The 25,907-nt window shown below is 41.1% G+C and overlaps 1 protein-coding gene across 1 annotated transcript in view; it reads left to right on the top strand.

Annotated features, from left to right (window-relative positions):
- Positions 1 to 24,745, top strand: part of ush2a (Usher syndrome 2A (autosomal recessive, mild)) — a 197,405-nt gene extending 172,660 nt beyond the window's left edge. Inside the window, exons 75-94 of the mRNA XM_051379326.1 lie at positions 7,750 to 7,835; positions 7,942 to 8,083; positions 8,488 to 8,829; positions 8,993 to 9,354; positions 9,489 to 9,858; positions 10,164 to 10,445; positions 10,565 to 10,734; positions 11,905 to 12,235; positions 17,536 to 17,742; positions 17,931 to 18,023; positions 18,175 to 18,320; positions 18,416 to 18,534; positions 18,999 to 19,097; positions 19,224 to 19,400; positions 20,107 to 20,190; positions 20,387 to 20,528; positions 20,715 to 20,802; positions 21,709 to 21,774; positions 22,732 to 22,932; positions 23,214 to 24,745. Of these exons, the coding sequence (XP_051235286.1) occupies positions 7,750 to 7,835; positions 7,942 to 8,083; positions 8,488 to 8,829; positions 8,993 to 9,354; positions 9,489 to 9,858; positions 10,164 to 10,445; positions 10,565 to 10,734; positions 11,905 to 12,235; positions 17,536 to 17,742; positions 17,931 to 18,023; positions 18,175 to 18,320; positions 18,416 to 18,534; positions 18,999 to 19,097; positions 19,224 to 19,400; positions 20,107 to 20,190; positions 20,387 to 20,528; positions 20,715 to 20,802; positions 21,709 to 21,774; positions 22,732 to 22,932; positions 23,214 to 23,303 (3,597 nt within the window). The 3' untranslated portion in view covers positions 23,304 to 24,745. The remainder of the gene's footprint in view (positions 1 to 7,749; positions 7,836 to 7,941; positions 8,084 to 8,487; positions 8,830 to 8,992; positions 9,355 to 9,488; positions 9,859 to 10,163; positions 10,446 to 10,564; positions 10,735 to 11,904; positions 12,236 to 17,535; positions 17,743 to 17,930; positions 18,024 to 18,174; positions 18,321 to 18,415; positions 18,535 to 18,998; positions 19,098 to 19,223; positions 19,401 to 20,106; positions 20,191 to 20,386; positions 20,529 to 20,714; positions 20,803 to 21,708; positions 21,775 to 22,731; positions 22,933 to 23,213) is intronic.
- Positions 24,746 to 25,907: the final 1,162 nt, after the last annotated feature.

The raw sequence follows: 25,907 nt of genomic DNA, 5'->3' as shown, positions 1-25,907 counted from the left end.
CGTGTGCACACACATATGAATGTGTACACACACCACTCCGCCATCCGCCAACAACAGCCGGCGCTGAAGGGAGCTGAAGGGTGCTTGGAAATTAAGGTTATTACACAAATTGAGCCATATGGTCTAAATATTTCAGAGCTGAAATTTACTAGGCAATAAAAATGGCCCCTACCTCGGTAATGGTGTAAATTACAGCTTAACCACCAGCGCTAATGATGTCCTTCTGTACACCCCGTAACCAACCGTACATGAAGGACACATTGTTTAAAAAATACCCCAGGAAAAGCGAGAGGGAGAAAGAGAGGGAGAGGGAGGAAAAGGGAACAAGGGATGGGGATAGAGAGGGAAGGATGAAGCGAACCGGGGTAAGAGGGAAGTGAAGGAAGAAGACAAGAGTGAGGAATGAAGAGAGACTTATAGAGAGAAGGAGATGGAGAGAAAAAGAGTGATAAATATAGAGTGGAGAAAGAGAGGGAGAGAGAGAGCTAGCAGCATGTTTACAATCTGTTAGTTTACCATTAAGAGCCCGTCAGAGAGTGCAGGACAGCAAGGGCCAGCCAGCGAACTGTGTCTCAAAGCTGACATGAGGTTTCAGTATGTGTGTGTGTCACCTGCACAGTCAGAATGTGTGTATTTGGGCATGCGCGGTTTGGAGACATATAAGTTGTCAGAATATGTGGTGTACCTAGACATGAATGGTCTGCAGCTGTGATGAATGATTAGACAGGGACAAACAAGTAATAGTGTCAAACACAGGGTATGAACACTGTGGGCAAGTGTTTCAGAGTGACACATGGGTTTGCTTAGTTATCCACTGTGAGGATTTGGTCGAATATGATACAGTTTTACCTGTTCATATGCAAGACAAAGATGTGTGCATCACCAAAAGGACTGCGAGCAGCTCAGCAGGCATGTTTCCTGGTCGACACGCAAGTGAGCTAACCTTAAGTACAGCAGAGCATCGCACTGTTGAAAATAAGTTAGCTTTTACGTTGAACAGACCAGTGTGTAGGATTTAGTGGCATCTAGCAGTGGAATTGCTATCATCTGAATACAGCCTTCCATGCGCATAGGAGAAACTACGGTGGCTGCGAAACTCACGAAAAATGCGAAAGGCCCAATTTCGAGCCAGTGTTTGGTTTGTCCGTTCTGGGCTATTGTAGTAACATAGCGATTCAACATGGCTGCCTCCTTGGAAGAGGACCCACTCCATACAATAATGAAAACATACCTATAAATATTATATTCCATATCTGCCAATAGATCCTCCTAAATGTTACATGCTGGACCTGTAAAGAAATACATTTTGGGAAATATACTTTATTCACTTTCTTGCTGAGGGTTAGGTAATAAGATTGATTCTACTCTCATATCTTTAGAACAAATATTAAATATGAAACTATAGCCAGCAAGTGCTTGGCTTAGCTAAACTCCCAGCAGTACCATATTTGCTTGTGTTTTTTATATATTTGCATGTACTTTGCCAAATTGTTGTCAAAGTGGTGATGATTTTTTTCTTGTTTGCTTGTGAAAAGCAAAATGTCCTCCACTATTCCAGTCATGGCTACAGAAATAGAAATATTTATCCTCAAATTACTTTGTTATTATTTTTTCTTTTGACATTATGGATGTTTTTAATGGATTATTTTAGCCAGGTTAAATCTGTAAATCAGATTCAGTTAAACTATTGTCACATGGGAACATGATTTGGCAACAGTTTTACTCATTCACTTGTTGCTTTGAACCCTCTCTTACTTTATGTTTAGTTATTGTGTTTGCGTCGCTTAACCACAGAAAATATGGAGCGGAGGATAGTGGAATAAGGAATAGGAATGACAAGGCTTTGCCCTTGCTCTCAGTGACACCCTTTAACAAATGAGGGAGACAAAGGAGTGGAGACAAGAGAGAAATGCAGAGCTGAGAGCACAGAGGGTGAGGAGAGAAGGCTGAGGAGGTTGAGAGGGGAGGAGGGTACAGGTGAAGAGAGAAACGAAGGATTAGAGGAGTGAATAAGGAGACTCAGATGCAGAGTTCGTAAGGCTCTCGGCCTATCAGACCCCTTAGTTAGAGGTCTCCAACTCTGATTGGAGGGCTCTCAGCATTCTGCATAAACAGCCAAATAATCAGGCTACAACAGTCCCTCTTCCCCTCACTGCAATCTTTCGCTCTTGTCTCCTCATCTTTTTCACAACTCCTCCCTCCATCGCACCATACAGCTCATCCTTCCCCCATCTCTGCATTTCCATCTGGGTTTTCTCTACCTCTGTCACAAATTACAGTTATTCTCATCCACCATCTTTCAACCCTTCCATTCCCTCCTCTTCTGTTTCCCTCTCACGCATTCAAGTGATTTTTTTTTTTTAAGTGAGTTTATATTCTCCTACTTCCCCTTCCTCCCTCTCTCTCTCACTCTCTTTCTCTGAGTAATAACAGGTTGTGTGTTATTGTGTGTCTGTCTGTGAAGAGGCCACACCATCCAGTGTAGTGCTCTCCACTTGTCTTAATGGGTGTTTAGTGCTGCAACTGCGATATGATGGTCATCACTTTAAAGGAATGCTGAGTGGGAGTGCTCATAAGAGAGAGAGAACAAAAGAAGTTTAGTATATTTGTGTGTCCATTCAGCTCTGGAGCAAAGCATGTGGGTGTGTGGGTGTAAACTTGTAACTGAATCCTGAAATGTTTATTTTGGAAGTGGGCTGTACTTTATAGTCTGGAGCAGACGTTCTGGCCAGCCTCTCTGTCTGATGCTGTCTCACAGCCTGGACACAAATGCACGTCTTTGTTTATATGTTCGTCTATATAATATTTTTTATATATATATTTGATTTTATTTTTTGTTTTGGGTGTAAGCAGTTTAATAGATGACAGGGATACCAAAGAAGAAAGCTGAAGTATTTTGTAAGATACTCATATGTGTCTGCATTTTGGATGCCCTTCATCAAGTGGAATATAATAATTACTTTATATGAAGTCTTAGTCTTAGTAACAATTTATATACTAATATACAGTATGTTACCTGTGGTTTTTGTTTCTCTTTCATATATGTAATGTCATATATGTAATAATTACAAGTTTATTGCAGTACTCTACATTGGCCTCTATATAAGGGCAGTCAGACACCCACACTCTACCCACCCAAAGACAAGAAAAAGGCCAAATTAGAAGAATTATTCTTTTTTTTACAGCCCTTGATTGGAAATTGCTTGCACAAATAATCTTTTTTTTTTCTTTTATTAACATTTTTTTTTAATGATTTATTTTACCAACTAGTCATTGGTAAATAATACAAGTTTTGAAATGTTTTGTTTATTTATTGAATTGCCCTGCCTGATGAAATTAAGTTCAGATAAAACTGCATCCATAGAGGAACACATGCTTGCTCATTTCAATTTCAGGAGATATCTGTGGATTTTAAGCATACTGTCCCTGACTTGCCAGAATTTGTCCATTGGTCTTTGGCCACATCAGACACACACACACACACACACACACACACACACACACACACACTTGCATATATACACACCAAATATGCTGTTCCTGGGGTCTAGAGCCGCCAAAGCCAATCATGGCTGTCGGTGTGAAGTGGGCATGCCTGTTCCAGACCCCTGCAGTCCCTCTGTATGTCTGTGCCGGCCACAGACAAAATACATGCCTAATGGCACTCTGTTTTTTCTGTTGGTGTGTTTCTGTGTGTGTGTATTTGTCGCACCAGCGTCTGTATGTGTCAGGGTTTGTCTAACGCACACTGACTAGCAGGGACACCCACGCAGGGCATTTGCAAACAGACACAGGGCAATTGTTCCAGCAGTATTGAATTAGGCATGTGGACATAAATACGTACACACACACACACACACATGCACAAACTTGGCTTGAGAGCTTGGCATGGGGCGCGAGAGAGCAGCGTGTGGTGCACTGGCTCACCTCAGAAACCTCCGAAAACAATTACTGCTCTCACAGGGCTGGTCAGGGCACAGCTTGTACTAATAGACTGGACTACAGAATTGAATTGAATTGAACTGAGCTAAATTCAATTGAATTGAATTGAACTGAAGCATATCTGATCATGGCCTATTTTACCAGACACTGAAAGAACTAAGACACATAAGAAAAGGTGAAACAGCATGGTGCTTTATTATCTCTCCAGGACTTAATATGACAGAGCAGAGAGGCCAGAGAAAGCCTGTGGAGAGAAACATCCCTAAGGCAGACCAGTTGGACCCCATTCACCTATCATTAGGCATGGTTCTTTCATGTATGTTCTTAGGCACTCTCTTTACTTTTACCTGCGTGTATGTGTGTGTTAGAGACAAAGAGAGAGAGAGAGAGAGTGTGTGTGTGTGTGTGTGTGTGTGTGTGTGTGTGTGTGTGTGTGTGTGTGTGTGTGTGTGTGTGTGTGTGTGTGCATGCACGTGTGTAGCCATATGCTAATGTTGGTCCGTTTCTCTGTCTCTGTCTCTCTGCGGGGCCCAGTGCAGGGGCCTTTGTGAGATAATCAGCATAATTCTTTTGACAAATACACATGGTTATTCTTAATTAGTATCACACACTGTCCCCCCGGCTGCACCATGCCTCTCCACCTGAATATCACACACACTCAGCTGTGCACTTGCACTGGCGCACACACACACACACACACACACACACACACACACACACACACACACACACACACACTTCTACTAGGGACACATAAGTACAAAACAAGATGCATGCAGATGTGGGCTTGTTAGGATACATGCAAATGCACACAAATAAACACCATATACCGATATATTTGCACAAGGATTCAAAGAGCACACATGCACAATGACCCTTTTATATAGGCTACACACAGAAACACACGCACACTGTCCACATGACCCCTGCTGTTGCTCAGCTCACACACCAAAGAGAAGACAGAATGAGGAAATAAAAGATTGAATAGATTGCTTCCTTGCCCTCAGTGCTAAGTTGTGTTGAACCATGTAAGATCTGAGGGCTCTTTAATGTATAAATTAGCAAGACCTCTTCCTGTCTCTTCTCTTCTTTCCCTATCATTGTCTCCTTTTCTCTCCCTCTGTCTTGTTTACAATCTTTCCTTTACATCTGTGCAAATCTCTCTTGTTCTCCCCCCATCTCTCCCTCTCTCTCTTGTGACTCCGTGCTCCTCCTCTGTTCTTTTGCATTTGGCTTTATTAAGTAGTGACTTTGATCACACATGCTCAGGCACTCTGAGTTTAGGTTGACGAGAACCTTTTTTGCTTTCATATCTTACATTGTAGCTTTTCAAGTGGTCTTCATAGATTGGACATTTTTTTTAAAATAGGCTTAACAAACACAGCCATTTGTCAAAAGCAGTTTTTGCTGCTGAAGACAATTGGTCTAGTTATAATTTTGCTGATGCTGATGAAAATAGTACACTAGAACCCGGCCTTAATATTACATTGAGATCATAAATGCCTGTTTCTAAATTGCTGTATAGCTCTTGCTCCAAAATTGGTTTCTATTAAAAATATAACAACCATTGTTATATAGCTCTAACTGTTTAATTGTATACACTTCAAGGTCAGATGTTAAGGTTAAGTTCAGTTAAAGTTGGGAAATTAAATTCCAACTGTGTGGTCTTACCTTAACTCTGTTATTCATTTCATTATTTCTCTGGCGTGTGTATGTGTTTTCCTACACATTCCCTAATATGCGTACGATACTGTTAAAGTGTTTTTTTGTGTGTGTGTGTGTATGTGTGTGTCTGCACATGTGTATGTATGAGAGAGAAATAGTTATTGAGGGAGCTGTTAATGTAATGTAATAGTAGTGCGTTTTAGTGTTACACCATTTGATTACTGCCTGTCTACTGTGTGTCTGTGTGTGTGCAGTTAGCAGGCTGAGGTGGTGAATTTCATAGTGCTAGATTGTCGAGTGTGTGTGTATGTGTGTGTGTGTGTGTGTGTGTGTGTGTGTGTGTGTGTGCTTGTGTGTGAGGAGGCCGTTAATGTGGTGTGTTTCAGTGATAAAGTGTTTGAATGTATTGCCATCTAGAGGCGTGTAGCAGAGTCTCCATGCTCCTATAAAAGCTGCCAGCGCCAGATGCTGCTATTGACAATGTGCATATGTTAACCGCTTTATAGGCCACATGCCTCACATATTTCACTGGCTTTTAAGGTAGAGAGATCTCTCATTCTCGCTCACTTAATCTGTCTCTCCCTTTTGCCACATTTATCTTTTTTTTCTCTCCCGCTTTAGCTTTCCTCCATCTTTTTTTACCCATTCACTCAATCTCTTTCTGCGCTACTCTTTCTCACACACTCCTCCTCCTTCTGTCTCTCCTTTTTTATTCCTTTCATCAGTTGTTAACTTACTCACCTCTTACTTTTTCTACCCCTCTTTTCGGATTCTCTGTCCTGCGTTGCCTTACTTAATTTCATTCCGATCTCTTTTTTCTTTTCGGCCTTTATTTCTCACTCCCACTGCCCCCTTTTCTTTCTATCTCTCTCCACCCTGTGTCTCTCTCTTTGCCTCCCTCCCTCTCTCTACTGAGAAGTGCTGTGATTTGCAGGAGGATTTAGCTTGTGTCTAGGTGTCTAGGGGCTTATTAATCCTATTTTACTGTGGATGAAAAACACGTTGGCTCCCAGACATGAAAACAGTGAATACATGCATTCTGGTTGTTGTTCAGACAGTTCATCCTTGGTGCCACGCTACGGTGATTTGTCAGGGTTTCCATTTGATTCAGTTTGAATTGGAGCCTTTTTGATCCTCTTGCTGCTGCATTGAAGTGGGTTACCAGTTAATCTCTTTACATATGCCTAATACAGTCCTGAACAGACAATTTTTTAAAAACTGCAGACTCAACACATGAAAAAATAGTCTCCTATGTTTGTTCACACAAATATGTTCACACACACATACACAGAGAAACATCACTCTCATAGCTGCTTTAAAGCTTACAGTCATAAACAAACAAACAAACAAACAAGCAATGCTACATCCTGGAGCCTAGTGCTCCCTGACTACCATGTCATTGCACACCAGGGCCTTTTGAAACAACAGTGTGTCTCTTATCAATTAGTAAATGGTGTTCCCACTGTATCACACACACACATACACACTGCCCCTGTGTCTGCCAGGGTGTTGGGCTGGGTCCCACTGCCTAAAGCTACTGGCAGACTTACTGCCTGTGTCTCTCTCTCTCTCTGTGTGTGTGTGTGTGTGTGTGTGTGTGTGTGTGTGTGTGTGTGTGTGTGTGTGTGTGTGTGTGTGTGTGTGATATGAAAGGGTGCATGTGTGACATAAACACTCAATCTGGAAGCTTTGAATTCACCCATAAGGGACGGCTGCCTGCCTGCCAGTCTCTCTCTGTCTCTGCCACTTCTCTGGTGTCTACTTACTTTACCATGGCAGAGCCTGTATGTTGAAATGTTGATATCACAAATCCCATGTCATGTCATCTTAGCTTGCCATTGTTTCAGTGTTCCGTTTCATTCCCCATTTTAATGAGTAATGCACTGGTTTTTATTCATGCAGGATTTGTTTGTGTAACTAATTTCCTCTCATTCTCTTCTCTTGCTATGGCATGCTACCCTCTTCCCTGTTTCCCTCTCCATCTCTGCTCTTTTATTCTTTCTCCTTTTAACTCTTGCCCAATCATTCCTTTGTCTTCCCTCTTTACTCTCCTATATCTCCTACTTCCTACGACTATCTCCCTTTCATACCTCTCTCCTACTTTTGCCTGCTTTTCTTACTTGTATTCCTTCCATCTGTCAGGGTTCAGTCCTAGAAGCGACAGTCTATGGTCTTGAACCGTACAGTCAGTATAGTCTACGAGTGGAAGCTGTGAACGATGCTGGTAGGTTGATAATGATCAGTAACTCATTTAAAATATCAGGGATAAATCATACTAACATCAACCACTGGACCATTCCACTGAGTGTAGATGCTTTGTAACCCTTCAGGTAGCGTGTCCAGTCCCTGGGTTGGCATTAGGACCCTAGAAGCTTCGCCTGCCGGCCTGGCCAACTTCACAGTGGAGCAGAGAGAGCAGGGCAGGGCGTTACTGCTGAGCTGGGATCAGCCAAGTGCTCCAAATGGAATCATCACGGTACAGACTGTACAATACACACAGCAAAGACAGCAGATAGATACCAATAATATAAACAGACATACATACAAACCCCAACAATTACACTCATAATTGACCAACTTATAACTTCCAATCAATCACAACTCATTTGCATACTTACACATATATACTAATACACACTATGTGTACACTACAGCAATAGACTTGCACCTGAAGTCAGACCAGTCATGCATACCCACATTGCTGCATACATACTACTGAAAAAAGCTCTTTCCTTCTTTGATGTGTTCTCTCCTCTCACCCGTTTGGCATCTTTGTCCCTCGTCTGTTCCTATTATGTCCTACTTTAACCCACCTACTCTTCCTCTCCTCCTCTACCACTTTTCTTTCCTCCTCCCTGCTTTCCGTCTCTTCCTTTTCAGATGTATAACCTGTACAGTGAGGGGAACCTGGAATTCAGTGGGCTATCGCGCAACTTTCTGTTTCGTCGTTTGGAGCCATGGACTATATATTCTTTGACTCTTGAAGCTTGTACCTCAGCAGGCTGCACACGCACCCCTCCTCAGCACATCACCACAGCAGCGGCTCCACCTGCTTCCCAGGCCCCTCCCAGGCCTCTCTTCATTGGCCCAGACCATGTGTCACTTACCTGGGGCCCACCCTCACAGCCCAATGGGCCAATCGGAGAGTATTTCTTACTTGGGAGAAGTCTGGAGGAAGTGGGGAGGGGACGAAGCAATGAAGAGGGTACTGAAAGGGGAAAGGTAGGTGAAAGTAAAGACACATCTCTAAAGATATAGGCAGTCATGTCATGTTTCTGCTCCTATAACTAACACATTTCACTGGAGTCAGTATGTCTTGGTTATTAAATGAAAATTGTGTAACTACTGTACAACTCCTCAACCTTAATCATGTTGTCTCCAACAGGTGTTATTCAGAGAATCATCCCCACAACATGCTGACACCTTTTCGTATACAGTGACTGGTCTGCGTCCCTGGACGCAGTACGAGTTTAGTGTCCAAACTCATAATCCCGCTGGACACACCCGTAGTCCCTGGGTTACTGTGACAACCAGACAGGCCCCTCCTCGTGGTCTAGCCCCCCCAACAGTTAGTCATCTCCAAGGCCAGCCTAGTGAGGTGTTGGTGTCCTGGACCGCTCCTCTGGAGCCCAACGGGGTACTTCAGTCCTACAGGATTCAGAGAAACAATATCAGTTTCTCATTTAGTTTTGACCCGACTGTCCTCAGCTACACTGATGAAGACCTCCTTCCATTTTCAACATATAGGTATTACTATTAACTAACCTGAATGTTTCCTTGTGGGGATTCAAAATAACCACCACACACAAATTGATCATTTTTAATAGAGATGATTACCGTAATTCTTTTCTTTTCTTTTTTTTTTATTTTCTTTTCTACAGCTACTCAGTCATAGCCTGCACGTCTGAGGGATGCATGACCAGCCCTCAAACAAACATCACAACTCTAGAGGCTCCACCTGCCACAGTGGAAGCTCCCACAGTAGACAGCACAACATCCAATAGTATAAACATTTCCTGGAGCAACCCACTGACAAACAATGGAGAGGTGACTGAGTATGTGCTGAAACTGAACAACGAAGAAGCTTATCGTGGTAGAAGCCTGCATACAGTGTTGTCAAATCTGCAGCCACACACATCATATCAGCTGGTCCTTTTAGCTTGTACCAGCGGTGGGTGCTCTGCCAGCACAACGCTGTCCACTGTAACTGGTGAGGCTCCTCCCACTGGCCTGCCTGCCCCAACTCTTAAGGTTTGTTTCCATATTTTTGACTTCCAGTGAAACCTTTGGTATACAAGTACAATACCTAAATCTTTTGATTTGAATCCAAATGGATCACTTGCTTTGTAATATTAAAGACATTTCACCGCTCATCTAAGAGAACTTATCCTCTTGCACAAATGACCAAAACCTCCTCAGCCATTAATTACATGATACAAATCATATACTTTAGTTTTTTTGTTATAACTTTTTATTTGATTATTATTATTATTATTTGGGTGAGATTTGTTGAGTTTTATCTCTGTTTGATGTAACCTTTAACCTTTCCTTTGAAGGTCACTGGCCCAGAGTCAGTGGAGGTTAGCTGGAGACCACCAGAGCAACCTAATGGCATCATCACCGGGTATGAGCTTCGCAGAGATGGGGAAGTTATCTTTGTCGGCACAGAGACCCATTACCACGACTTCACACTTTTGCCAAGCGTAGAATATAGCTATGTTGTCAGGGCCAACAACAGCAAAGGAGCAGTGAGCAGCTCGCCAGCCACTGCAAAGACTCACCCATCAGCTCCTTCTGGTGTCGGTCTCCCCACACTGACGCCTCTGGGACCAAGCCAGGTGAGCCATTCATCTCTTCAGTCCATATAGGTAACAGCGGAATCATGACATTACTACTTCTTACTATCTTTAAATTGTTGTTCAAAAGTTTTTTTGCTTTATGTTGTTTTTCTTTCTAGCTGAGAGTAGAGTGGAGTACTCCAGCCCGTCCTAATGGAGACATTGTGAGTTACACTATATTTCAAAGAGATCCAGTCCAGCTCAGCATCACCAGCACTGTATTCACTCCAGAGGATGGTGACTTCTCTGCCCGACATGCCACTCTGCATGAGCTGGCTCCTTACCACAGGTCAGTCAAAGCAGATCTCCACCACAGGTCACTTTTAGGTTTTTATGCTGCAAAATATGTTGCTTATTGATGTACAGGTAGGAAGATTATGTAGTTTTTAAAAAAAAATTATTGCAAAGCTGAAGGTCAAAGATTTTACATTTTCCTTAACCTGCATTGCATAAAATGGTTAAGAAAAAAGCTGACCAACACAGTTTCCTTTTTCCTGTACCTGTAATGAAGGAAAATATGGGTAGGAACAAGAATTAAAAATGGGTGATGAAGGGAACAGAGTGCCATCTCTTGGTTTCAGGAAAAACATTCTTTACAAGCCACAAACACCAGAGCTAGGTTCAACTTATTGTATTCTGTTAATAAGTAACTTTAATTTTTTTTTCTTTAATTCTTTTTAAGTCTAGTCAGTCCAAATTTTTAAAATAACATTAAAATTTAGTATATATTTTAAAAGAACTGAACTTTTGTCTTTGTCAGGTAACAGTAACGGTGCTGCTGCTGCACACTTATAAATAAGTCAAATGCAAGCAAGAAATAGAGAGACAGAGAAAAAGGAGAAGGGAGTAAGCCTTGAAGCAGTGGCCATGTATCCATCTCTCTCTTAGACAAGGACAGCTGTATAGACCAAAGACTGTATATGTGTGTATTTCTGTGTGTGCAAGGGTGCATATGCATGTGTAGCTTTGTGTGTCTGCTCCAGTATACACACATCACTGTGCTTGAAAGTGTGGCTGTGTATGCGTAAGTGTGTGTGTGTGTGTGGTGATAAGATTTAGATAATAAAAGCTCATCAGCCTTATCATCTAAAGATCACTCCCCCTCTCTCTCTGATGACCTTCTATCCATTCAACTCTTCTTCATCACCTTCTCTCTCTTTTTCTCCCCCTCACTCCTCTCTGTCGTCTCCTTTATTCCTTTCTTTCTCCAAAACACAACAGTGCCTCCAAATCAGTTACCTTGTTATGTTGGTTGTACTCTGATAATGCTCAGTGGACATGTGGTTGAGACAAACATGCTGTTAATTACAGCCCAGGAAGCTGAGCAGTCAGCCATTCAAAAATCATGTAATAAAGTATCAAAGTTATTTGTGTTTCTTTTCCACAGTTGCCTCTTACACAGTATACAAAAATTTGCTGATTATTGCATTTTAAAATATGTGCCTTTCTGTGCGTGTAGGTATGAAGTGAGGGTGGAGGCTTGCACAGCGCTGGGCTGCTCCTCCAGTGACTGGTCATCTGTACTCACTCTGGAGGCTCCCCCTGCTGGACAAACATCGCCACTGTTAGACCTTCAGCCTGACACACACACCAGCCTACAGACCACCTTCCTGCTCACCTGGTCTCATCCAACTCAGCCAAATGGTAGAATCCTTCATTATGAGGTGTACCGCAGGCTGGACCATACATCTGACACCCACAGAAGGGATGCAGCAACACTTGTCTACCGGAATATCTCTGCTACGTGCAAAGATGAAGCACTCCAGCCGTATACTGTCTACCAGTACCAGGTACAATGCTCTGTGCATATACGCATTATACGTGTGTATACAGTTACCATGTGCTTACAGACACTACGTAAAAACAAATGTAAAATATTAGATGTATTTTTTGGAGCAAATAAGAATCAAAGAGGTCCTTAATCCAAAGAAGGAAGGAAGGAAAACAAAATTAATAGCAGAACAATTAACACAAAAAGTGCAAATGGTTCTTGCATATACAGAAATATGATAACTAAAAACACAGTTCATCTTAGTTGCTATAAACTTTTAGCAGTCCTCACTTCTTATGTCTGAAATGTCCACTGCTTTTGTCCTCTGCAGTATACATGGAGTTAAATGTTTTATTGTGATCTGTGAACCTCATTTGAAGATGAGATCTGATGTGACTGACACATCAGAAGAAGCATATTGTCACAGTGAAATGTTTTCCAGAAGTCCAGTCACACACACCCTAGACTGATATAGTCATCCATACACACACCAACATACACAGACATACACACACTAGCCAAGTAATCAGACAGGTGTTAAATGGCGGGGTCCATATTCATGCTGTTGTGCTGTGCGTTGGTACGCTAATTGACAGGCTAGCCCTTTGGAAGCAACAATAACATTAGCATTCCTGCCTGTCAGACATACGAGCCGAGGCCAGAGAACCTGTGTAATTGATTGAGTTTGCCTGATTGTGGTGCCGTCTTTATTTACGAGGGTCCTAATTTATGACAGGAGGAGGGAGGGAGGGAGGAGCTTTGGGAGATGACGGGCGGGCAACAGAGCCATTAATCACTGGGTCCTCAGAGCACCCCACTTCCTGATTACCAGCCAGCCAATCGAATTAACTGTTAGCCCCCTTGGTAACAGAGCTTGTATTGGAAAGACCTTTTAATGGTGACCGCTACACGTCCCCTGAGGATTTGTCAGTGGGGGATTGGGGTACGTGGACAAGGTGGTGGTATGTGTGTGATGTCCATGAATACATGTACACAGCAGCACTCTGTGTTTGTGTGTGCATGTTAACATCTGTGAGTGTGTGTGCGTGTGTGTGTCAGAGACAGATAAGCGAATAAACATTTTTGAATATTCATAGTTTCATAGATTCATATTCAAGTTATTCATCATGCCATTTCTTTCAATTTCCGAGCAATAAGTTATACTTTCTAAGTGTCTGCCTGTCTATCGACCAATTTATCGGTCTCTCCTCTTACCTACCTACCTGTCTGTCTTTATATCTATCTGCCTGGCTTTATTTTTATTTAGCAGTTAATCTGTCTGTGTACTTATCTGGCTCTCATCCTTTCTGTCTGTGTGTTTGAAGCGTACACAAGGACGATAAGTCAGTTCAGTTTAGCACACCACAGTGCAGAGAGAGAAATCATATTAGGCTAATTACACTGGGTCATAAGCTCCTATTGACAGCTTTATGCTTGGTTTTAATTACTGCCCACTTTCACACAACTTAGCCCCTTCACCCCAAGTAGATGCACCCGCCAAGTAGCTCTGCTGGCCTATCAGAGTGCTCAAATCAAGTCCGCAGTCTAACCGACCAATAAAAATGCTCAAATACTGTCTGGTAGTTTCCTGAAGTCGTTTGTTGCCATGGCGGCTCCTTTGCTGCCATGGCAGCTAACGGCGTATATTTTTATTTTGTGTCTAATAAGCCAAATCACGGCCCAATAGGAGAAGAGAGGACAAGAGAGGAGAGAAAGCAGTAAAAAGTCTGTGGATGATATAAGGACGGGAAGAGTTGTACCTTTTTAGCACTGGATCAAGGGCAAGGTGTTCTGTGCTGACTTAAGTTTTGAACTTTTTCTGTTCTGTCTATGTGGCACAAACTTCTTAATCAAGCCCAAAGCCTTGCGTCACCTTGATGCTTTAACTGTGTTGCTACTAGGGGAAGAACATGGTTGTTGCTGGGTAGAAATATCGCACTGCTGCAGTTGTAATTTTGGATGACGGTGGAAGCTAATTTAATTGAAAACCTTTTAAGCAACAAGTCAAGTCACAGCTCCCGTGCAGAAACTATATGTGCAGAGAGAAAACTTTTTCTTTTACCTGATGCTAATGCATGTTTTATTCAAGCTATATAACTAGACATTTTGTATTATTTCCAGTGGCTCTGTTCCATTCATGTGAGGCTGCAGATGTGATTACAACCACTGTTTGTTGATCATGGTTTTGCAATAAAAGGTACAATCAAGACATTGTCGGCATAATTACTAATTACAATAGAACTGATTGCTAACATACAGAGGAAATCAAAACTCAGTTGAGTCAGTTGTTATTGGGAAGCCAGAATCACCCCCTGTATGTGCTTTTCACATCATGCTAATAGTGTTTACACTATTACAGTTCTTATTAAATGATATCATTTCATTTAGTATAGGACAGCCATTATTTTGATGATTTATTATTTTGATAGACACTTCAACCAATGACATAATGAACATAGTTTTAATGACAAACACGAATGTATGTTTCATTTTTAATCATCTTCGTCAGTTTTTCCTCATACTTACTGTACACACACACACACACACACACACACACACACAAGCACACAGACTCACACCAGCACTATAGGGGCATCTCAACAGCTGTTAACTGCATGCTTCTCTTTGACCTTTTCCTTATCAGGGTGACAGCATGCCCTTTACCTAACGTACCCGTTCCCTTCCATCCCTCCACCCATCCTTCTTACTTCTCCACACAGGCTTCTGTCCTGTCTTTCATTGTTCTTCCTGCCATCCCTCCCACCATTCCCCTACCCTCATCTACCGGATGAAGTGTAGACAATGAACCATCATACTGATTATACGAAAAAACAGAAATACTCAGAGGACTTACTCTTAAAACTTACTCTTGACATTCATATAATGCCGTGATTATATTCTTATGATCAAACCTTGAAAGTTAATATTTATAACGCTTCAATTTGTCATTCCTTCTCTTTTTTATTCTCTTAGAGTTTAATTTCAGTAATGACTTCTACTTCATTAATTGTATGAACATTTCTCTAAGTATGATATTAAATATTAAATATTATACAGATATCCAAAATACTCTTATCTTAGGTTTAGGTGCAGCCTCAATTTCCATTGTCACTGCATTTTGGTTTATCATCCAAGCTTGTTCATCTTAGATAAAGCCTACCACTTAACTGCACCTTTTGAGCTGTCCTGCACTCCTTGTATAATACATCGATAAGTCACTGTGCTTAGTTGCTGCCTTAGGCCATGGTCAATACAATAGCAGTGTATCAAGTTGACTCAGATCTAGCAACACACTGCATTGGTGAGTGACATACATGCAAATATCTAAAGCAGGTAGATACACTTGCAGTGTTTGCTGTCAATCTGAATGCACAGTATCAGTTGATGTTTGTTGGAAACACAAATAAGATGCTCCAAAAATGTGTGCCACATGTGAAAAGTGGAAAAGAGAATGGAACCGCATGGAAGTGCAGTATCAGCCAGTGGAGTCGGGATGGGCCACAATAATGGCCAATCACATCAGCTCCTCTCATTCTCTTTAAAAGCAGCAGACAGTTTCATGGGCCAGTGGACGAGTCCAGGTCAGTCTCTCTAATAAGAAACTGTAGGTGCAGAGTCACAAGTCACAAATATTAATATACAAATAAACATTCAAGGGCAGAAGTGTCTGTCCCTTTTTGAGTTTAATGGATTTATATTGCATTAGACACTAACATTTTGTGTTTGTGTGAAATTATTTTATTAAGTGACAATAAAGGTCGAATTCAGTCACACAGGTCTGGATACATTTGCATCTGCACAATGATGTAAATGCTACAAATACTGAGAAAAAAACAATAGTCTGGCTGCCTACTTGGTTCCATGTAACAGCAGTAAATATCACTGGGATAATACTGTTTACATGACGAAAGAAACGATGAAGCGGAAACTGTATTTTCAGAGGTTAAAATATCCCGATGTCTTATGCACTTTTGTCAGTTTTTGCGAATAACTCCACCTGAAATAACTGTGTAAATGTTCAACTTTGTGTGTGCAATAGCACACCAGACTACACAGGGTTGTATACCTATTTTATTGGATACTGTGTTGTGGCTATTAAGGCTGTTTGACTGGTAAGAATCACCTATTAGTGTGTGTTTTATAGTACAGTAATCAAGTCAGTGTGTTTGATTTGTATTTAAATATACACTACAGTAAAAAGTAAAAGAGGCAAAGTTTGGCATTGAAACGTTTTTTCATGATGTTGGGATGTACGTGTCCACCAACTAAAGCCATGCAGTTAGCTCTAAGGTGGATGAGGATGTGAAATCCAAGCACCATTTCAATATAATCTTATCTGTAGAACTGAACCACTATCACTATCCAAGCAGGTTCATTTGGAGTCATGAAAAAATTATACAGCTCAAAATTTCTCCTGTTTCCTCTGTTGGGTCTTGTCCACCCTTCCTCCTGTCCCCCTCCTCCTCCTCCTCCTCCATAATTCCCAGTGTCTCCATCTTCCATTCTTCTTTTGCCTTCTCCCATCTCAGTCCATCTGTGCTGTCACTTAGATCAATCAGTCTGATTGATCACGGCCTAATTGACTATTATTGAGGTTAATTCAACTCTTAGCACACTTGCATGCACTCGCATACACGCACAAAACCCTACAAACAACACATCACACACACAGACACACAGACACACACTTTCAACAGTAAAGCTCAGACCCATCCATCTGCCTTCTGCACTACTTCTGACAGGCTACAGATGACTTACACATGCAAATCTCCACCCTGCCTGACCCTGTGCTGTGTACACCCTCTAATTATACCCAACACAAGCACACAAATAAGATTACTCTCTCTCTCTCTCTCTCTCTCTCTCTCTCTCTCTCTCTCTCTCTCTCTCTCTCTCTCTCTCTCTGTGTGTGTGTGTGTGTGTGTGTGTGTGTGTGTGTGTGTGTGTGTGTGTGTGTGTGTGTGTGTGTGTGTGTGTGAAAATAACTCCTTGATGAAGGTGAAAAGTAATTGTCATGCAGATATGTTAGTGTTGGGTTGCATGTTGAAAAGGTTTTGCTCTCACTGCTGATGGTAGTTTTGATGGATGGTCCAATGAATTGACTTATATCCTTTTTGGTTGTCTGGTGGATACTGGGTAATTAAGAGAAGCTTTCAGCATTCAGGGTTAATAAAATGAACCAAAAAAGAAAGGATAAAAAAAGTTACCTTTATGTCTGGCTTTCACTTTGTGTCACACATACTCTATTACTCACTGTCAGTTATATATGTGAATTAAATATAATGATATCATTGACTGATCTGTGGTTTTGACGGACAGGTGTGGGCAGTGAATTCAGCTGGCCATTCTGCCAGTGCGTGGGCCAGTGGGCGAACAGGACCTGCCCCACCGGAGGGTGTCGGTCCACCTACTTTCCTACGCGTTTCAGCAACCTCAGTGGTAGTGGACATCCCTCCTCCGGCCCGATCCAATGGGATTGTTAGCCTTTACAGAGTGTTCTCTCTGAAAAACAACAACCATACTCTGGTAAACAACATAATACTACTATGTTCCTCTCCAGGCCTCCATTTTCTATTACTGTAACCTCCCTGATTACTGCCCCCTCTTCCTCTCTCTCCCATTTCCTCTCTTTCATCCCTGGCCCACCCACTATGTTTCTGAATACTATTCACCCAAAAGTTAAACTCAACCCCCACTCTTTCCCCTTCCTCTAGCTCTCAGAGGGTACATCCCATCAGCAGACACTCCATGGTTTACGTCCTTACACCCAGTACTGGGTAGGAGTAGAGGCCTGCACCTGTTATCAGGTAATAATACTGATGAAAGTAGCATCACAGATCCTGGTTGCCTATCTGGTCTTATTTTGGAACGTTTTCTTTTAAATTCTGCCAGTACTCTATACTTGTACACTCAGAAATACTATACATTTTTGAGGTCTCTGTTTTGAACATTTGACAGTGCTGCAGTCAGGGTCCACTGAGAGAGTTCCACACCCTGGCTGCGCCCCCAGCCCACCAGCCTCCTCCTCGCCTCGTCACCCTGACCTCCCTCTCTGTTCAGCTGGAATGGGATGAGCCTCTGGCACCTAATGGAGTCATTGAGAGGTGTGTAGAAAACATAAAGAAATACATAGGAAAAAGTATTTGCTCAGATTTTGTTAATGGTCTCGCTTACTTACTCTCTTTCTCTCTGTTTCCAGCTGTGAGCTTCATCTCAGATCACCTTGTCCGCAGCCCCCCCAGCCTGTGCCCCTCGCTTGCGTTAAAGGACCGATGGAAATCTGTTTCTTTGGCAAAAGGCGGAGCTACAATGTGACAGGTCACCCTTGTTTATGTCAAAAAATGTCTACTAACACTCAAATGTCTTGACCTTCTTTACAGTGAAAGTTATATTTGCACAAGTACCAAAACACCGTTCAGTAAAGCAGCACTGAAATTTCATTTAGAAGAAGAAAACATATAATAATAAAGAAGAACAATGACCAGAATTATACAATTTAAGTGTAAAACCAGTTAAGTTTTGAATTCCCAGTAGTGAGTGACCCATTAATAATACAAAACAGAGAGATCTATAAAGACTTAAGCAAGCACCACGAGTAGAAGGCAGGTGATAGCTTTGTAAATAATTGAGCTGAATTGAGAGAGACAACAAAAAAGGATACCAGTGAATTATAAGGACCTGGAAACCTAGTTGCATAGTGTGTGTGTGTCTGTCTGTCTGTCTGTCTTGTCTGTCTGTGGTTTGTGTTTTGTGTGAATAAACAACTGAACCAATCTGTGCAGGTCTCGAACCATACTCCACCTATCAGCTGAGAGTTGCCTGTTTCAACAACATGGGCAGCACTGCCTCCAACTGGACGACTGTTACCACACTCAGTGAAGGTAACAAATGCATCCAAACCCCCAATCCCTCAACCCTTCCAGCTAACCAGTCATAAGAAACATAAAAACACCCCCACCCCACGTCTCTCTCTCCCTCTCCCTCTCCCTCTCTCTTTCTCCCTCCAGCCCCCCAGTATGTGTCTCCTTTCTCCGTGGACAGTAACCTGACAGTTATCTGGCTGGACTGGGCAGGGTCGTTCTCCCTCAACGGCTACCTGAAGGAGTATAGCGTGACTGAGAGCCAACTGAGGGTGTACACTGGCTTCTACAGCTATATCCATATTCCACGCACCTCACAGAAAAGTGAGAGCACACACAGACACACACCAAACACACACGTACATACCCACTTACACGTTTAAGGGAGTTAATAACATAAATAAATACACACTTTTTAGGAGGAATGTCTACTTGTTAAGATAATACAGCAGACTGCAATTGGAGAAATAACACTGTTGTTGAATACTGGAATACAAAAATAAATGAATAAATAAGAAATATACTTGTCTAACTTTGTTTAACAGAATTGGTTAACCCTTACCAGTCCTTTAGCATCAGCGTCAGATAGCGTATGAAATATTGTTTAAATGAATTGGCTTTGGCTGACTGGTGCATGGAACATATAAGAATAATGGGCAATAAGCTACTGATATGATGAGCCTATATCATATTTAAGTGTCTTTTAAAGTTGAGTCTACAAATTTCATCAAACTTCTTATTTGATTGGTAATGAGGGCGAGCTAGGCCTTTGATTGAAGGGATGTGTTGATATGACGAGAGTATTTCAGAATGAGCCTTAGTTCAGTGTCAACAGGATCCTTAAAATCCAGTTTTCCTTGAAATTAGAATCACTGAAGTATGTTTTCTCCCTTCCTTTCTAAAGAAAGTGTCTTTGTTCCTATGTGTGGTATGTATGAATAAGCAGCCTTGCTAAAACCCTTGTTCAGAGTCATCCCTCCATAACAATCTCACTTTTCTTTTGCTCTGTCTCTTCCTCTGCTTTTCCTAGCTCTGTCATTTCAGGTGACTTGTACCACCGAAAGTGGCAGCGCCAGTACACCCACCATTAGATATAGTCCTGCCACAGGCCTAGGTAACACAGCACACACACACACACACACACACACACACACACACACACACACACACACACTGCTAGTCTTTCTTCAACTGTCTCTGTCAAAAAAGCCCAGGAAAAGTAAAATAAAAATGCACATAAACACATTGAATGAAACATATTGTTTATCTAGTAACTTACTCTCTCTCTCTCTCTCTCTCTCTCTCTGCAGCTCCTCATGAGCCTGAAGACAGTGGTAAACAGGGTGTCAGCATGTCAGCAACACCAGTTTACTCAGAGCTGTGGTTCATCTTGCTGTTAACCCTGCTGGGTCTATTTCTGCTAGCAATACTGCTGGGCCTGGTGCTGCAAAGGTATTCTAATGGCACGGATAGAATAGACAAAAATACCTTCTCCTCAAGCACACTGCACTTGTTCATATAAACTAATAGATAAAACTTACACGTCTTTACAAAACACAACACATGTAATAACAGACAGTGTATTTTGAATATCAACAACAACAGAAGGGTGTGAATGATTTTGTTTTCCCTTCTTAGAGCCCTGAGGAAAAATCCATCAGCCAGAGAGCGCCCTCCGCTGGTCATGCTTCAGAAGACCAGGAAGGCTGGGGGAGAGACGTACACGGTGAGAGGAGCAGAGAAACAAGGCCCTCGGTGAAAGAGAGAGTGAAGGGAGAGAATATGGAGAGGGAGAGAGAGAGAGAGAGGTAGTCGGGTTTACAAAGAGGTAGAAGCAGAAGATAAGTTAGGCTGCTAAGGAGCGGCGGTACATGGAAGCAGAAACAAAGCAGTTTCACAACTTGAAATCACTAGATGACTGAATCAGAACTCTTCATCACTGCAGATAGTAAACATTTTAGTAATGAATCTGTCTTTGCCAGAGCAGCCATGTCTTAATCTTTGTTCCACTAGAGGGGGCTGAAACAACAATTGTTCTTGGAAAGCTGTTCTTAGAATAGAAATGATTTTCTGTCCTGTTACCAGTAAGTAACTGGTTCAGTTTTAACGTGTGGAGTGTGAAGCCTACCCTTACACGTTTGTTTATCATAACAACACACATTACATAAATCAAGACATTAGGTCTTTCTTCCATTGTAAATCTGTAAATGAGAACGACAACCACATAGTTGTCACTCTAAAAATATACAGCTCTTTTTCTACATCTTGATAAATATAATATATATATATAAATATCATCCATTTATTTCTCAAATCACCCATTACCAATAAATACCAATAACAATGCTATTAAATTATCCACTGGATGATTAATTGCTTTATTCATTTTGTTTCTAACTTTTTTTTTTTCCATTTTGTTTTACTACTACTCTATTTCATTTTATTTTATTTTATTAATTCATTCAATTTTCCCTCTTTTTGCTCTTTTTTTCTTTTTCATTCTCTGTCAATCTTTCTTGCTCTACTTTTTCTTTTTTTATGTCTGTCTTCTCTGACTCCCCTTCTTTCCTATACTGCTTTCTCCACCCTCTCTGTCTCTCTCTCTCTCTCTCTCTCTCTCTCTCTCTCTCAGAGGCCCTGCCCTGAGTTGTGCTCTAAGCATCACTCCAGCTCTGTGTTCCTCCCCGATCGTCCCACAGTAAGACTATTTTCTATATTTATTGTCAACCCCCTAAATGTTTATTTTATTGTCCCCCTGCAGTTTGACACTGTAGCAGACTGTGTTGAGATCAGCAACGTTATTCTTAAAAGCTACACTGTGTACACTGAGGTATGGGATTGTGAATTTGTGTGGGTGCCTTTCTACGCATGTCTGTTTTGTTTTTGTGTATGCATGCTTCGTGTGTGTGTGTGTGTGTGTGTGTGTGTGTGTGTGTAAAAAGCTGAATTGTTATATTACAGTGGCTGGTTAATCTGGGATTGTAAAGGTAAGACTTGTTGTACAGTTTTGCGGTTGTCCTTAAATTTAGTGTTTATACAGTGTATGCAACAAATACAATCATTTGATACATCCAGATTCTCTTTCATAAATCTGCCAAAAAACTGTGTCATACTTTATCTTAATCTTTTGCTTTGTTTTACGGCTCAAGCTGAATTGGTTTTTGTTTACTGTTAAACATATGTTTAAAAAAATAAACAAACATTTCAATCCAAACAATAATTCAAATATATTGTGTTAGTATATTTCCAAAAGATATTTTCCTGTTCAGAGGCAACAGAATCAATAATCTGTTTACCTCCTTGTTACCTGTAATTTAGTTATTATGTAACAGTAATATCCAGATCACACAACTGCTGCATTTGACATCATAGTCTAACTTGTTTTATTTCATACTGGTTTAAAGTTATAGAAAATCTTCTTGGGTAGCAATTAAAGAACCATACCAATGTTTTTGCATGTTTTATCCCATGCACCATAGATTAGATAATGTATACCATACACTACTACAGTACTGCTTCAAAGTATACCACAGTTTTTTCTCGCTGCCCCTGGTTTCCTTTCATTTCTGTACCATATGAAAATCATTTTTTTCAATCAATTGGAAGGTTGCTGTAATAAAGTAATAAAGTACATATGGTTTGTAATAAATTTCAGGGTCTGACAGACACAAAGATAGTCGGCAGCAGCTCACGGTTCAGCCCCATGTCTGTCCTACGGGTTCCCAGCCAAACAGACCTCAGTCAAGCCTATTCCCAGCATTCCCTGCACCGCAGCGTCAGTCAGCTGATTGACAGGAAGTCACTGATGATGGAGGAAGGAAGCTGGGATAACCCGCTGGGACAAGATTCTGGACTGGTGAGGACGGAAATAAGTTTATGTTAAATCAGTATGTGAAAATTGATTGAGCATAAGAAGCTAACTAAAGTCTGTACAGACGATGTTCATCATCATCATCGTCATCATCATCATCATCATCATCATCATCATCAACATTTACTGGTAACCCAGTAAAATAAACAACTTTTCCTGAAGAGTATCACTGGCGTTACCTCTGCTCTGTCTGGCCTTACAGTACGCACCGTAACTGTTGCAGGCCTTCTAAATACCTCACTGTGATCTCATGTGTTCTCTTTCAGTACGTGGAGGAAGATGAATTTGTGGATGCCATCAAGGCCTTAAGTTCTACGAAAAAGGAGCACGCCGTGTTCACTGACACTCATCTTTAAGACAAGATCCCTACATCAAATCAGGTATCACAGTTCAAATTCAAATTCAGTTCAAACCAACACAGTAAAACATGGCAGCTGGTATTCGGTCTAACAAATCTGGTCAGAATGGAAAAACATTTAGACAATTTAGTGCTTGAAAAATATGATTTAGGAAGTAAAAATTCTCTAATATTGTTCTTCCATTGTGAAATATTGTTCATCATTGATGTCTAATAATCACTGGGAACAGTGTTAACAATGTTTTAATAATGTTCAGATCCAAAGTTGTAAAAGAAAGCCAGACCCAGAAAACCTAAGGGAAGGCGAAGAATAATGGTTATTTTACTGCAGCATTCATCTTAAACTATATTGAAACAGGTGTTGTCTCCTCCTACCCCACTGCATGTGTGTCCCTGTTGGGACTAATAGTCACTTGTGTACAGGCAACATCCATGAATACAGTTCGAATACGGACCCAGGTTGTTGGTCAAAAAGCTGCAGTATCTTAGCTCCATAGCGTAAATGTGTCCACATCTGGATTGTAATGTAACCCTGCTCAGATTAAGAATTAGAACAGTCCTTAAATGACTTTTAACAAACTGACTGAATCTTCTGGGTGTATTATGGTCTCTGCTTGCCAACTGTTTGTAGTTTAGCAGGTTTGCTTTTCACGATCCGGAATCAAACCAGTGTAGAAATCAATTAAAGTCCAAGGTTTCAGTCGCCTGCTTTAACAAGTAATTGTGCCGAGTAAGCTTACACCTTATCAGCAGCAATAGTCCTTTATTTGTAGTAATAAACATGGCCTTGGTGTTTGTTTTATGAAAAAAAATGCCAACTGTTTTTTTGTTTTTTTGTTTTTTTGATGTGTGTTAAATGTGGCTGGGAATTACAGATGTGCCGTCTGAATGTTGTGATTATGTGATGTAACTTGAAAGCCCAATGTGAGATTCTTTTTTTACCGTATCAGTCGTGGACATACAGTTTACTGCAATTTAAATGTAGAAGGGACGTAATGAAATCAAGCTTTGTTCAGCTGTAGTGACGCTGAATGTCTGGTTCTGATTTCATAGCTGTCAGTGGGATTCAGACTCAATGTTGTTTGTGTGTGGCCTAATTTTTATTGTATCAAGAAGGAATGAAAAAATCTCTGTAATGTCCTGTTTCAGTGTTTTAGCAGGAATGAAACATTGTTTATATTGGGATTCCACAGATTGGGCTTTTAATTTTTAGGGGCTAAACATCAAAGAAACAGTATTTATCAGAACAAGATTTCTGTGTAATGTTGATGGGTTTTTGTGCACAAAATTGAAGCCCCCTGTATTGTTATAAAACCTTTTCTTTTTTACACTGGCAGTATTACTTATGGTTGTTGTATTAAAAAAAAGTCTTATTTATAGATGACTTCCTTGATCAATGTTTGTGTTTTTCTGGGAAATTATAAATAATGATAAAGAAAATATTCTTTCCTGTATTCTTACTTTTTCTTTACTTGAAACGTATTTGAATTATGAACACATCTGTTATAAATTCCTATATTTGCAGACATTCTCATTCATTTTCTGTTGCCTATAAAGTTATCCAAGAATCACACACCTCTAGTACCTACATCTACGAATCTTCAAGGTTAAATTTCATGACAAGGATCCTTTCATCATGTTATTTCTAGCATAGTGTTTATAGATTTATGCAACATTTATTTTCCACTTTCTTTTAAAGAACAAAAATGAGGGGAGCGTTCCTGTGAAAAATAAATTAAACACAGCTTGTAGCCCTTTAATGTTGCTTTACTCCATGGAGAACAGAGGAGATGTCAGTATTAGACACACAAACTTACCGATTCCATGTTCAATGTAATATCAGTGTATGAGGACATAAAAGCGCTGTAGGACATGAATATTTGTTCCATGGTGATGTTAATGGTGTGCCTCAGTTTAAATAAAAACTTGGAGATATACAATTACGAAAGCAAAATACTGTGTGTGTGTGTGTGTGTGTGTGTGTGTGTGAGGAACACACTTAGGGCCACAACTGAGATATATTTAATGCTACTAGATGCTACATCATAAAGTTGTTTCTCATAGAGACTCAGGCTGGTCATGGTGATCTAGCTGAAGATAAAACGCCATTTCAGTCCGTTTCTGCTGAGTTGGTAAAACACAGTTGTGCTATCAGCTGTACGGAGATGTAGTTACCACACAAACACACAGAGTGGCTGTATCTCCATCAAAACCATGCAGCAGTAATTTAGTTTTGCTCCTGCGTCCCTTAAGGGAACATCAAGGCAAGTTTGAAATTAACAAAGTGGCAGTAACAACCATGCCCTCACTCAAGGACACCAGTCTGACAAGGGCACTTCTAAAACATTCACAGCCACATTCACAGCTATTGTCAGCCACGGAGGGAGGGAGAGGTTGTGAAAAGAGAGCTTGTGGAGTGATTGTAAGGGACAGTATGGCCCTGAGCTACACACACACACAGGGTTTTATTAAACTCATAAATCACGATGACGACAGACGGCGTCTCAGAGAGAGGAGACTGTCTGAACGGGAAGGTTAGTGAAATGAAGCGCTGGGGAGACACATACACACATACACACCTCTGTGACGCTCAAACAAAACA

The sequence above is a fragment of the Dicentrarchus labrax genome, unplaced genomic scaffold, assembly GCF_905237075.1.
Source record: "Dicentrarchus labrax unplaced genomic scaffold, dlabrax2021, whole genome shotgun sequence".
NCBI lineage: Eukaryota > Metazoa > Chordata > Actinopteri > Moronidae > Dicentrarchus > Dicentrarchus labrax.
Note: the sequence above shows the minus strand (reverse complement) of the source record. Positions and strands in the feature narration are given on the sequence as shown.